The sequence below is a fragment of the Cibotium barometz genome, chromosome 31 (assembly GCF_041138505.1).
Source record: "Cibotium barometz isolate CiBa-2024 chromosome 31, ASM4113850v1, whole genome shotgun sequence".
NCBI classification, from domain to species: Eukaryota; Viridiplantae; Streptophyta; class Polypodiopsida; order Cyatheales; family Cibotiaceae; genus Cibotium; species Cibotium barometz.
The window spans coordinates 43,829,320-43,842,740 of NC_141076.1; the positions used below are offsets into that span (position 1 = coordinate 43,829,320).

Below are 13,421 nucleotides of genomic sequence, written 5' to 3' on the forward strand. Positions count from 1 at the left end.
TGCTTCAAACCATATAATTCCTTCTTTAATCTACATTCATATGTGGGAAACTTTGAATGTACATATCCCTGTCCAAGTATCGACCAAAAAACAGTTGGCATAGAAAGCATACGACACAAAAAACAGTGAACAAAAAAATAGAACAATAAACAACCGACACACAACCTAAAAGCTATGTGGGCCTCCAACAAGTAAAGACCAATTTCTAATGGGGCCAAAGTGGAGGCTGGGCAAGATGGCAATCTCATCCTCTACGAGGCTAATGAGACGCTCGTTTGATCTTCTAACACTCTCTGCAAAAAGGAGTATCCAACATTTAAATACATGCAGACTATGAGGGTTCTTTCACTTTAAAGAACATCAACAATGGGACTATGTGGAGGACCTTCGATCACCCCACCATCATGCTCCTCTGGACACATGATAGGTAGGAAAGGCCATTGGGAGGCCTTTCCAATCGGAAGGGGGCTCTCGGCCTCCGTCGGTTGCCCATCTTCCTTCTGGTGGGAAAGGCTTCCCGATAGACTTTCCCTACACCAAAGTGATCTAGCATAGGGTTATGGGCTCCATCCATACCCTTTCCAAAAACTGAATTATCTATGGTGCTAGATAGCAAGTTCATCCAGATATGTCGATGTGACACGTGTGGTGTGTACTAGAAAAAATCAACCGTGCCCAATGGCCAAGTGTGTGGACATTTGGTGTTACATTAGTATGGTGTGAACTTATCATTATGTGTGTGTGGACATTTGGTGTTACATTAGAATGGTGTGAACTTATCATTATGTGTGTGTGGACTTTGAAGATGGAGAGTGTGAAGGAGAACCGAATGAAACAATGGATTCTCCTATTCTTGTCTATGGTTGAGTGAGAGCTAATTAGGGTTTATGTAAGTGTTATTTGTGCATCCCCATTATAATTACATAATATCAAAGCATAGGTTGCTCTCACATTGAGTGGAAACCCTAAGCTTCAAATGGTTGGAGATTTATGCTACCATTGAAGCTATGAAGCACCATTGGAGTGGAAATTGGAAGTGAATCATAGAGTTTGGCCAAGAGATGAGTTAAAAAAACCCTTCCCTTCTTGCAGCTTGCAAGTGGAAATGTATGCATAAATTAATTGTGCTGATTTACAAACATGTGAAGGAAAAAACTACCGATTGTTTCGCGCTCCTACTCATCACAAAAGCACAAAGCTTGTTTTACATAGATGTGTTTAGACTATGCGAACATTGTATTTGGATTTCTATAGCTTAATTTATGAATGGAACAAGATAAGGGTTAAGATTTGGGATGCTTTTGCTACAACATTTAGTTGGAGTGTTGATGTATGCGAAGTTGCCCACAAGCCTGGTTGAAGGTTGATGTTGGAGAGGTTAAACTTTACAAATGTATGTTTTTGATTTTGGTAAAAACATTTCTATTGCTACACAGTATTGGAAAGCTCTTGAGAAGCTGATTTGCATGTTACTACAAGAGGAGACTAATGTGGAACTTACAAAAAATCTGCTGGAGAGTTTTTTAGCTTCTACTTGATACCTAATGCAATTATATGTGTATGTCTGGAGCAAAAGCGATGTGGAAGGGAAATTGTGTTCTACAGTTTTGTGTGCGAGGTGTCTCTATGTTGTATAAGCTTTGACATGAGCAGTTTTCTCAAGGGAAAGATGAGCTTGGTAAGTTTATTAGGTATGTAGTATTTTATGTACTTTTCAGTTTTTTAGTGGGGTGTGTGTATTTTCTGTAATCTCATGTATTATGTGATTTTTTATAGATTAAATAAAAGAGGAAGTAAAAATTACAAGGTTGATCTGCATCATTTTCAAGCTAAGCACTTCCATCCTTGTATATTAGTGCATGACAGAGATGTTGCTACTTTCTACCACACCTAATGCATCATATGCCACCTATGGATGATGTATTTCCTAGTTTCTCTTATATTTTTCTTTAGCCAATCGAATGTCCTTGAAGACAAGTATGTTATGTGGTATTTGGATTTGATAATGTTTCAAGTGTTGTTTGATTTTGTGTTACTAGTTTATGTTAAAGTGATAAGCTTTGTTTTGCAGGTTTTGTTTAACAAGAACAGAGTATTTGTGAAGAGGCTTAGTTTACTTGTTCAAAACATGATGTCATGTGATTCTTCTTAGGAGGGTGACAATTATTCAAAAAAAAGTTTAAAAAGCACATGTGTTACACGTATGAGCTTAGGGCAGGTTCCTCCTAAAGTCGGAATGCTTGGTAAGTGAAATAAATGTGCATCCAGCTATCAAAAGTAGACTATTCCAGTGATATTCGTGTGGCCACTGCGCTCAAGGTATCATTTTGATGTCATTTGATACACATGGAAGAGTGTGAAGCTATCCAACAATTCTACATGAGAAAATAAGTGATTTATGCAAAAGTGCTGATGGTGATCTTTTTTGACTTTTTCAATTCTGATTCATTTATGTGACTTTATGTTTATTATTTTTATGTATACGGCATTGGTGAGACATTTATTATTATTTTTCAAGCAAGGAATGGTGTTGAATCCATGGCCACTGCTAGTGGTCTAGTCTCAGAAGGTCTTCATATTTTATATCTATTGGTGTGGCAAGCCAATCTACATCATGTGTTATTGTTGAGTCTATGGGAGGTGGTGCTGGTGGTTTAATCTTGGCAAATAGGTCTTCATCTTTTGTATCTATGGCCACTACTAGTGGTCCAGACTTAACAAGCAAGTCTTCATCTTTTATATCTGTTGGTGTGGAAAGCCAATCTACATAATGTGTTATTGTTGAGTCTATGGGAGGTGGTGCTGGTGGCTTAATCTTGGCAAATAAGTCTTCATCTAATATATTTATTGTTGCTGGTGATTCATCTTATGTTGGTGCATGTGTTGGTGCTCATGATCGTGGTTCAGTTGTGGGAAGCCCTTCTTCATTTGTTAGTGAATGTTCTAGAATTGGTTTACTTATGGTGAGTTGTTCTTCATTTGTGAATGCATGTGTTGGAACACATGCTAGTTGTGTTGTTGGTAGTAGAAGCAGTAGTAATGTTGTTGGTAGTAGAAGCAGTAGTAATGGTGTTGGTTTGATGCAAAATTCTGGTGCCTACTTGAGCAGAGCTTTTGTCTCTACTGTTATTGTTAAAATGGCAAACTCTGTTGGTTGTCTAAGTGCAACTTCTACCATTGGTGCTCAAGGATATGTAGGCTTTTATGTGGTTGATGGTGGTGGCTTTGCAACTCCTATGCACTTGGTGGTTCTGTTGTTTGCAACAGTTGCTACTAGTGATTTTGGTAATGTGGAAAGTGGTTATAAACAGGGTGCTATTCCTTATTCTATTGGTGATAACATTCCTTTTAATGAAGGACTCCTAGATCATCTTCCACCTCCTCTATTGCTAGGGCTTTGAGTTGGGCTATTCATGGTAGCTTTGGTAGCATTAGAGGAGGGTGGAATTTAAGTAACTGTGTTGGAAATGTGTACTCTGGGAAGGATAGGATGCCAAGCTGAAGATGTTAATGTGCACTGTGGGAAGGATAGGATGCCAAGTTGAAGATGTTTTCTCTATGTTGAAGCTTTGTATTGGGATTTTATGTTCTATTGTCATGTGACAATAGTGAAAAAACTAATGTTGAATTTTCTATACTAATAAAATAATGTTTGGATAGGTTTATGCCTATTGAATGTTTAAAATTCTAATATGCTAATGTGTCAAGATGCTACTGGTATTCTGTGGCTTTTAAATTCTAGTAGCTGATGTGTCAAAATTTGATTAGTTTTTTTATTTTTAATATTCTAAGTGTTGAGTTGCCTGAAGAGTTGTGTTTTTTAATATTCCTAGTGACGATGTGTCAAAATCATATTGAATCATCACAATATTCCTTCAAAACAATGCTTGCTAATTGAATGGTTGAGATCTACACTCTAGCGACCCTAGGCCATGATGACCATGTCAAGTCAGAGATGCAAGGTGTAAGGATATAGTGGCGTTTAGGGATGCATCCCGGAAAGGTAGGCGTTCAAATGTTAAGTACGCATTAAGATGGGTGTGGCAAGGGTTCATGCGAGATTTTTGTGTTGAGGAGTGGCAAGGGATCTCCTCAAGTGTGGTATTTGGTATAGCTCATTAGCTCCAATGGTATTCAGTATAGCTCATTAGCTCCAAAGTTAATGATAGCGTAATTTGGTAAAGGTGAAGGGATAGGTGTAATTATGTGGCACATGGATGGTGTCAGGCACATGGATTGAGTGGGCTCACATGCTTTGTAAGATGTTCACATTGGTAGCGTGTGAGGCACATTTATGTTGGACACATATACTTGATGCATGGACTTCATGAGGATGTAGAGGCTTCTTATTAGGAGAGCTATAAAGATGTACCTTCTTGTATTTGGATTAAGCAATGCAGTGTGATTATTTTTTGTAAAGGCTATCGGATGCTGCACCAAAGGTGAAGGCACTTTAGCTTGGGTAGGGTTGAAAGCATGACCACACACATCACAAAAAGACTAGTTTCCATATATGGCTCTACTTGGCCGGTTACAAAGATTACAACACATTTAATGGACAAGGGACATTTGAAGAACTTTCTATAGTTGATCAAGCGGTGAGGACACTGTTGTGTTGCCTGTTTCACCCCGCCCATGTTGTAGAAGAGAGGGTCGGCCATGAACACCGAAATTTTCAAATGTTTGTGTTACAAGCCAAATAAACTTGAGAAAGAAAGAGAATGGGGTTTAATTCTAGTCCTACTCTAACTCAACCTAGTATTTAGATCAATAATCATCATCTAATCATATGCTAAGAGCCGCTAGCCTTGGAGGCTATGATATAGTTGCCTAGGGTGACTCATAGTAAGTAATTAACTCTATAATTGAATTGACTAACTCAAGATTATGAGATAAGCAAGACTTATCCCAAATAAAGAAACTAATCACAAAATAAACAACCTCAAAGCATTGCTTATTCCAAGTACATCTTTATAGCTCCAATGAGAAGCCTCTAGATCCTCACAAGGTCCATGCATCAAGTACATGTGTGCACCATAAATGTGGTACACACTACCCATGTGAACATAATACAAAGCATGTGAGCCCCATAAATGTGGTACACACACTACCCATTTGAACATCATACAAAGCATGTAAGCCCACTCAAACCATGTGCCTAGCACCATCCATGTGTCACATAATGACAACCTACACCTTTATCTTTGCCAAAATGCATGCACCACCACTAACATTTGAGCTAATCAACCATACAAAATACCACACTTCAGGAGAACTCTTGCATCCCCTCAATATGCTAAACTTGCCACTCCTTTCGATGATGCAGCCTCACATTTTAACAAAGGAGAGGGATGATGTCAACCAAGTCTAGCAAGCCATTCCAAAATGTAATATGTGCTACTATCTGGCCTTGTCATTGTTTCTTGCATTTCACTTTGAATCCATTTAAAGGAAAGAAGCAGAGAGTCTCAGCCCTAAAGAAGTACTCTAAGTTGTGCACTATACCACAAGCCATGATCAGACAAGATAATGTTGTTTCTTCTAAATAATTCTTTCTTTCTATATTTTTCACAGCCACACTTCAAGTATAATCAGTGATATGGTCACATGAGACAAATAGGTCACATCTCTCTTTCCTTCATGGCTGGCTACATTCTTAGCAGCCATTAAACCACCATATGAACTATTTTACCTATGTGGCCATCATCTCAAAGGGACACCCAATGGTCATAGGTCAAATGCCTCCTTGTACATTTCACATTTTGTATATTTTGGTCATAGAGTAACGTGGTCTATATTTTCGACATGTTAGTCATACGACATTATGCAAGTTTCTTTATAAAAGTGAGACCTTGGAGTATGCAAATGGCTCACTTTAGTGGGAAATAGTCATCCACTTTAGGAGGGAAAGGGTGGAATTCTTCAGAACTTGGGGGGATACTTGAGCCTCAAGCTACTTCCAAAACCTATAAATATCCCTCACCGCTCTCTTACACTTTTGACATTTGAACCCTCAACCAATTCAACCTTTGATGTAGAGCCCATGGACAACTGAGTCTTGCCTTGTAAAACATAATTAATACATAACTAACATAGTTTCTATGGAATAATCTTACATTACTCTTTCTTTTTATAGAATGCGCATGCAAATAAGTATAATTAGGATTACTAGGATTTTGTCGATGTTCCAACCAAATCCTCACCCTAATCTAAAACCTTAATTCTCTGCACAAACCCTAATTAAAAATTCCTTGCTCTCTTTTCATAGTTCTCTAGTAATATAAGTGGTGACAAATTTTTACGCTAATGCTTCTTCGCTCTCCTTGAATTCTTCTAACCCTTAAAAACAATCACCGCTTATATTTGGCACCCTATTGGGAATATGTACCAAGAGCACATGTTCACAATGGAGCAACTACCGACGTAATTAAAGAATTGCCTCATGAACTCCACAACAAGATTGAAGATGCTATCAAGTGGCATGAAGGTAAGCCAGTATTAATTCATGTATATGCAAGTGCATGTGAAAATAAAGTTTTGGTGCATTTCATAGAAATAGCACAATAAGGAATGATGCTCATTGTTCCCAATTAGGGTGGGTTACAATGTAAGGAAGATAAAGCAACTCTACCAAGTCATTGGGGAGAGAGAAAGGCGTAAGAAGCTACTTGCAAGCCTAAAGGAGGTGGCAAAGGAGAAGCCAAAGATGCTCTCCACCAATAGAACATGTTGCCACCCTTGCATGTGGGACTTACACGTGACATTATGTGGGACGTGTACACACTGATACACAAGATTTACATGCTAGTAAGGCGCGGGCCACATGGACATTGCACGTATATCCCACGTGTTAGTGTGTATACATCCAACATGTTGCCACATGGAAGTCCCACTGGTTACCACGTGTAAGGGTTGTACCACATATAAGTCTCACGTGTTACCACATGTAAGAGTCGTAAGATAACATAGGTAGGGGTGATGAAAGAAGAAAGAAAAAGCAAGGAAGAAGAAGCCAAGGAACTACTTGCGCACCAAAAAGTGGTGGCGATTGGAAAGCTTGAGGCAAGGAGAGCTAAGAAAGTGCTCAATGGAAGAAAGTAGAGAAAGAAGAAGAAAATATGAAGCAAGACCACAAAGGGAAAGAAGAGAAGTTTGATGTAGAGAAGGTAAAAGAAAAAGGACAAGAAAGAAAATATCGATGAGCCTCACGATGCAATTGTTTTTGTATGAGCTTTCTATCATGAAGGATTGTTGTAAACAAGAGGCACCTCAAAATGAGGAGAGTAGCCTACTAGTGTATTATTTAAAATTTATCATTGGATGATTCTCTAGAGCGCGACGTTCTATCACCATATCACTTGAGAGCACACACGCATCTATGGAGGGTGTGTTTAATGCCTCAAAGATGAATTGTAGTCACCTATGAGAGGTCACAAATAGGACAATCATTCTTGATGACATTGAGAGAGAATTGCATGAGGAGAGAATGAGAAATGGTGACAATATTTAGGAAAGAAATAAGATTGATGAGGTAAGAAACATGAGTGACGAGATGATGAGTGAATAAAGCGATGACAAGAGTGATGTTCTTGATTCATTGTTCGAGGAGAGTTGGTTTGATGCATCTTCACTGTGACATGTTTGCGAAGCACATAACACATGCTTTTTGAGGGTACACTCATGTCTCACTGTGAAAGTGTGCAAGATGCTCATTCTCTCTTCCTATGGGGTTTTCTTGTCTTAATCAAGAGCCCACCACCACTCTTCACCATTGTATGGTTACATAAGGGTTCATGTGTCAAGCATCAATAATAAATATCTTCGAAAAGTAGTATTGTAAAACAAGACCGCCTTTACTATGCATTATGATTCAAGTTTCAAGATTACCCTCAAATCTAAAAGACTTCAGTATCTCCAAATCAGCTCTGGCTCCTATTTTTGCAATGGTTGAGAGACTCACCTAGTCAACCCAAAATTATGCAAACTGGTAGTAGACAACATACACAACCATTCAATTACCACCGTAAGAGACAAGTCAAATTTGGCTACAGTGCCCTCCATGTTGATGCATTCTCAAGAGATCCAGGTAATTTTCCATGAAGCTCTTGAAAACCAATCAAAACTATTTCAGAAAATTGGAGATTTGGTAAGGTACATAACCTAGATTAGATACTTTTAATATAGCAGCATGATCAACAAAGCTCCATCTTCCCTAGTCATGGTGATATTATTTACGTTTTATCCTCAGTACACACAAAGGGCTCGAAATTACAATGAAATTAGTCTCATAGCCGTTGTATACAGCAAAACAGTTTCTTATTGTAGCCCAAATGGAACAGGAAAAATGCCACAACTAGAACTCCAGAATTCTACACTACACCTCAGTTCTCTCTCAGGCAGACCTTTCCATCTGCATGCCAAAAGCTTATTGCACCCGATATCTAGCATGTTTCGCCATCATCATTATGACATGTGAAGATACGAACCAACTTCCTACCTCACAAATCGATTTTCTAAATAGAAATCTACTTTCCTTTCTCAGGTGAATCTAAGAATGCTACTAGACTTATCTAAGTTAAATACCTGATTGAATTTGCCTTCCATGGCCACCCTTTCTTGTGCCAGTCAAGTGAGGCTTGAGTACGGAACTAAAGCGAGAAATAACAGCAGACAAGTGACATATTAAACCCCTTATCCCCAGAAAATTTGTAGGTGACAAAGATGTCTCACCTTTGAGTGATGGAAAAGGAGGCAGTGGCAGTGACCTCAATCATTTCATTTGGCAGGTGCAGGCTCGGAAGCAGGGTTACCGGTGTCACTATAAGGCTGGGTTTTCTTCAACGTTGTCTCTGTCTCAGGCAACTTAGCTTCAGTAACTGCAGAGTCCCCAACTTCCGCTGCCACAGGCTTCCCATCAACTACTGGTACATATCGGCCTTCAATGAAACCTTGCTCATTCAAGACACTCACAAACCGGTATGTTACCTGGCGAAAATTTCATCAATAAGAAAGGAGAAAGAGGAGAGAATGAAGGGGAAAGAAGAGGGGGGAGGAGTGGGGGGAGAGGGAGAGAGACCAGTTGTGCTATGGCGATGTGCATGCAGCGCGTGTGTGCACCTTCATGGCAGTGGGTGCATTGTGCATGTGTTATGTGCCTTAAGGACATAACTAGGGGTGCTTTATTAATGAGGCTAGGCTTCCAGAAATTGGGCTTAGTGTTAGGTGACTTAAGACTACTTGTTAGCTGTTGCTTTTAATATTATATACCTAGATGAATCCAGGAACATGCCCAAATTCACCTTTTAGGAACGTGCATGTTACATACTCATGGTAGTCAACTATCAACTCCATTATGCATAGTATGGACTAGATACTACAACATCCCCACTAACATCATCAGTGCCCAATAGTGGGTGTAGAACTCTGTATTAAGATATGCTCTCACACACGCACTCCACACACACACACACATAAGAGCATATATTCACACAAAGCCCTTCGTAGTGACTTTCTGTCAAACCTCCAGAGATGCAAGGCAGACTCAGCCATAATGAAGCCTAGCACTAAGGGAAGTAGTAAATAGAAAGAATTAGTGCAGCAAATAAGTAGTTGATAGGGCAAATGCACCGCTAAAGATAGAAAGAATAAGCACAATATCAACTGGCCGCAACGCACCACTAAAGATAGAAAGAATAAGCACAATATCAACTGGCCGCAACTCGGACGAAAACTTCACAATGTGAAATCTGCTTGTCCGCTAATACGGCTGAATTATATACCTAGATGAATCCAGGAACATGCCCAAATTCACCTTTTAGGAACGTGCATGTTATATATTCATGGTAGTCAACCCACAAGACTATATAACTATCAACTCCATTATGCATAGTATGGACTAGATACTTCGACATCCCCACTAACGTCATCAGTGCCCAATAGTGGGTGTAGAACTCTATATCAAGTTGCTTTTAATATTGACTGCAACCTGTATAAGTGAATAATTTGTGACCTTCAGTTGGGTCAATCCCCTGCCCACTGCCCAGCCACTTCGATAGTGTGCTCTGGTAGCATGTGGTGGCAGGGTTTGACCACGTGCATTTGGTGTGCATCTAGCCTCAGGCTTGGGGGTGCACTTAGGCAAGCCCTACAAATGTAGGCGTCGGTTTCAGCATAGGCATGTGCCTTGGAAGTGGATGGGCATGGGGCAGTGTGCGGAGAGGTATGTGCGTAGGTGGTAGGAATATCTAGGGCACGTGTGAAGGAATGGGCCTGTGTGGGATGTTGGTGTGTGCAAAGATGAGCCTTTCAGGTTTGAATACCACATGATGATTACCTCTGGTTTTCGCTTATATTTTCCCAGCACTGCTGCAGAGATTGCAGACAGCTTGCCTTCAAGCAGCTTGCCCCTGAGGTCTTTTTGGACAAGTGGCGTGAATTGCTTGTCCAGAGAGCGGGCAGCATTCAACCATGCCAAAACAATGATAAGCAAGATGCCACCAAGGTATGGTGTTGAGGCAGCAAGAGATCCAAACCCAATAATGAGGAACTGCTGTATCAGGGCACCCCCTGACTTGCCTAAAGGGTTGCATACGACATCAATGGCTGCCTTGCCCTTTACCTGAAAAAACCAAAGAACAAGCATCAGCGGGACATTCAAAACAGACAAGTAAATCATAAAGCCCAGGGACCAAAAATACCTTAGTGTCCTCATCAAGGGGGATATAAGCCATCTCTTTACAGGGGTCAAACAGACTGTACTTAGCACTTTTACTGAAGATATTTTGAACAGCACCCACATAGACCGCAGCAAGCAAAGGTGTCATTCCAAGACTACCCAAGAGGGGAGTCAATGGTTCACTGCAAAGTATTAACGCAAAGAAGGCAACTCCTGTCAGGAGTAAAACCGTAGGGGTGATCATGGCAGCCACACCCCATCCATATTTGCGGAAGATGTAACGACTGAGGAGCATCATGCTGAACGTGACTATCCCCGTGTACGAAGAGAAGTCTCCCATGAAGGATGAGTAGTCATTTGGGCTCGGAAACTTCACAAGGCCGAAAACATATCAGTCATTTGCAAGAGACTTGAAGAGTAATGGCCACACATGGGGTGTACATACCTGAGCTTTCAACTTAGATTTCCAAGTCACTTCAACAAGGTTGATACTGATGCCATAAGCAACCACAAGAGTGGCCAGGTCCCGGATGTATCTCGAGCTCAACAAAAATTTGAAGCTTTCCATCATACCCATCTTGGGCTTCTCCTTCTACAGAATATAGTTTGACAATCAAAAAAGCAAAACTAAATATTACCACCTGCCATTAATCACTGACTTAATGGATCTAGAAGGCAGCAATCAATGTGATTAACAGGCTTACCTTCTTTCTAACCTCCGGTTTAGGCAGCAAGGGGTCATTGACCACATACTTGTTGACCCACCAGTATATAGCACATATAAACAGGCCTAATGCAACAACTAAGCTCATCATCCCTTTAATGGAGAGGCCCCAACCATCCACATTGGGGGGTAGATTACTTCGCATATGAGAGAAATACTTGACTGTGCGACCCGAAAAAACTAGAGCAACATTTGCACCAAGGCCGAAAAGAGGATAGAACTGCTTGGCTTCATCTATAGTGGTGATCTGCATCCATGGCACACTCAGCGCCAGGTCAAATTTCAAAAAGGGACCCACTGACAGATGAAACAAAGGAGCTCAAATTTTATGAGAATTTAATTTAGATGCGAAGGTTCGAACTTTCAACCTGCGCATCAGCAGGCCAAGGTGACACCATAATCTCATTCAAAAACACAAAACAGGAGAAGCATAATTAACGACTTACCTGGTTTGCAAAGCCCCAGAAGAGTACTGAGACAACCACACTCCCCCATAACTCTGCCATGACATAGAATAAGCAGAAACTCCATATCCTGAGGATGGCCACAGGGCCAAGAAAGCTTGGACCCAGGATCTTCACAAGCGAGTCCGCCAAGGCAGTGGGGTGAAGCACATCCTTAAGAGGGTACAGCAGGAAAGCAAACCCTCCAAAGAAAGCTATGAAGGGCAGGATGCACGAGTAGAACAGTGCCTCTTTGGAGAGCACATTGGCTAGTTTGGTGTATATGAGCATGAACCCTATGGCCATGGGCAGGTTCACCCATGTCTTCAAGAAGGGTATGATCTCTGCACTGCTCCCCTGTGCTGTCACCACCAGCACATCCTTGGTGTCCCTCAGAATTGTGTAGTTGAACAGAATGCAGAAAAACATCAGCCCCAGAGGAATCACCTTCTTTAGAGTGGTGGTCTCTATGCCAAAAATCTTCTTGGGAATAGGATTAGGTTTAGCAAATCCATCAGATGTGAGAGTTGCCGTGGCTTCTGCACGTACCAGACCTCGCGGGTAAGGACGGGAGAATACGCCAGCGCCTCTGCTGCTGCTGAAGGAGAAAAGCTTCTGAGGCTCCACCGTAGCACACCTCTCAAACCCTACCCCGCCCTGAAACCCTAATCCGCTTCCAAATCTGCGCTTTGGTAGGGTTGGCCTGCTGCTGCTGCAACCCCAGCACGGCGAAGAACGTAGGGTTTCCAAGTTGGGCCTTCTGCAACTCACTTTGGGGGAGAAGGCCAGACGCGAGAGGCCGCCATAGCCAGAGGCAGCTGCTGATGACAAGGAAGAGGACGCCATAGCCGAAGCCAAGGAACCCTCCATTGAACCCTTCCTCAGACAGTGCCCAAACCCTAATTTCTGCGGACGATACGGTTTTGATGTCTATGGATGGCTGCAGAAGCAGATAGGATTTAGCAAGAGAGGAGAGAGGGTCTCCATAGCCAAGGCTTCATCTGCCGTTTCTACCGTGCTGAAAATATCCTATTTTGTAGAGGGCCCAAAAAGCTGAGTCAAAATATCAAGGAGGCAATCCTGTAATGCATTGATTCTATTCTAAGGTCCATTACACATCGCCATACCCCTGCCTGCCCATGCTGATGTGGTGGGGCCCATAATTCATGGGTAGGCAATATCCTCGCCCATACATGGGCGTTGGGGTATGTGTAAAGGGCCTAAACACTAGTTGGGAACCCATGCTTAGCACATCTTTTGAGGCTTCCAAAATCAAATTCTACCCAAACCTCCTCCTCTCCTTCCAAAGCCTCCAAACTCTCGTCAAGTGGTAGCTTTGTGAAACTCTTCCTTAAGATAATATAGCGATTGTTAGTTTGTAATCTTGTCTAAGCATTGCTTCACACATCACATCACTAGTTCACATATCACATTATGACAAGCTATTTAGCTTTAAGGTGGGTCTTGGGAGCACATGCTAGAACCCACTTGGGAGTGCATGAAACCCCTAGTACTCCTAAAAGATTCTTCATGCATAACAATGAGATTTCAAAGTCTATACAGACATCTTTCCATCCGC

The 13,421-nt window shown here is 41.3% G+C and overlaps 1 protein-coding gene across 3 annotated transcripts; it reads right to left on the reverse strand.

Moving 5' to 3' along the window:
• Positions 1–7,985: 7,985 nt before the first annotated feature.
• LOC147620899 (ADP,ATP carrier protein 2, chloroplastic-like) lies at positions 7,986–13,175 on the reverse strand. Of its 3 annotated transcripts, none has more exons than XM_086825166.1 (7): positions 11,846–13,175; positions 11,380–11,646; positions 11,121–11,267; positions 10,698–11,045; positions 10,334–10,618; positions 8,731–8,985; positions 7,986–8,104 (listed from the first exon to the last, which is right to left on the reverse strand). In XM_086825166.1, the coding sequence occupies exons 1-6, from the start codon at positions 12,710–12,712 to the stop codon at positions 8,776–8,778; spliced, it is 2,124 nt and encodes a 707-aa protein (XP_086681292.1). In that variant the 5' UTR covers positions 12,713–13,175; the 3' UTR covers positions 7,986–8,104; positions 8,731–8,775. The 3 variants fall into 3 exon arrangements, with proteins under 3 accessions (XP_086681292.1, XP_086681290.1, XP_086681291.1); XM_086825165.1 differs by lacking the exon at positions 7,986–8,104 and adding an exon at positions 8,426–8,648; XM_086825164.1 differs by lacking the exon at positions 7,986–8,104 and having other exon boundaries at positions 8,209–8,985.
• Positions 13,176–13,421: the final 246 nt, after the last annotated feature.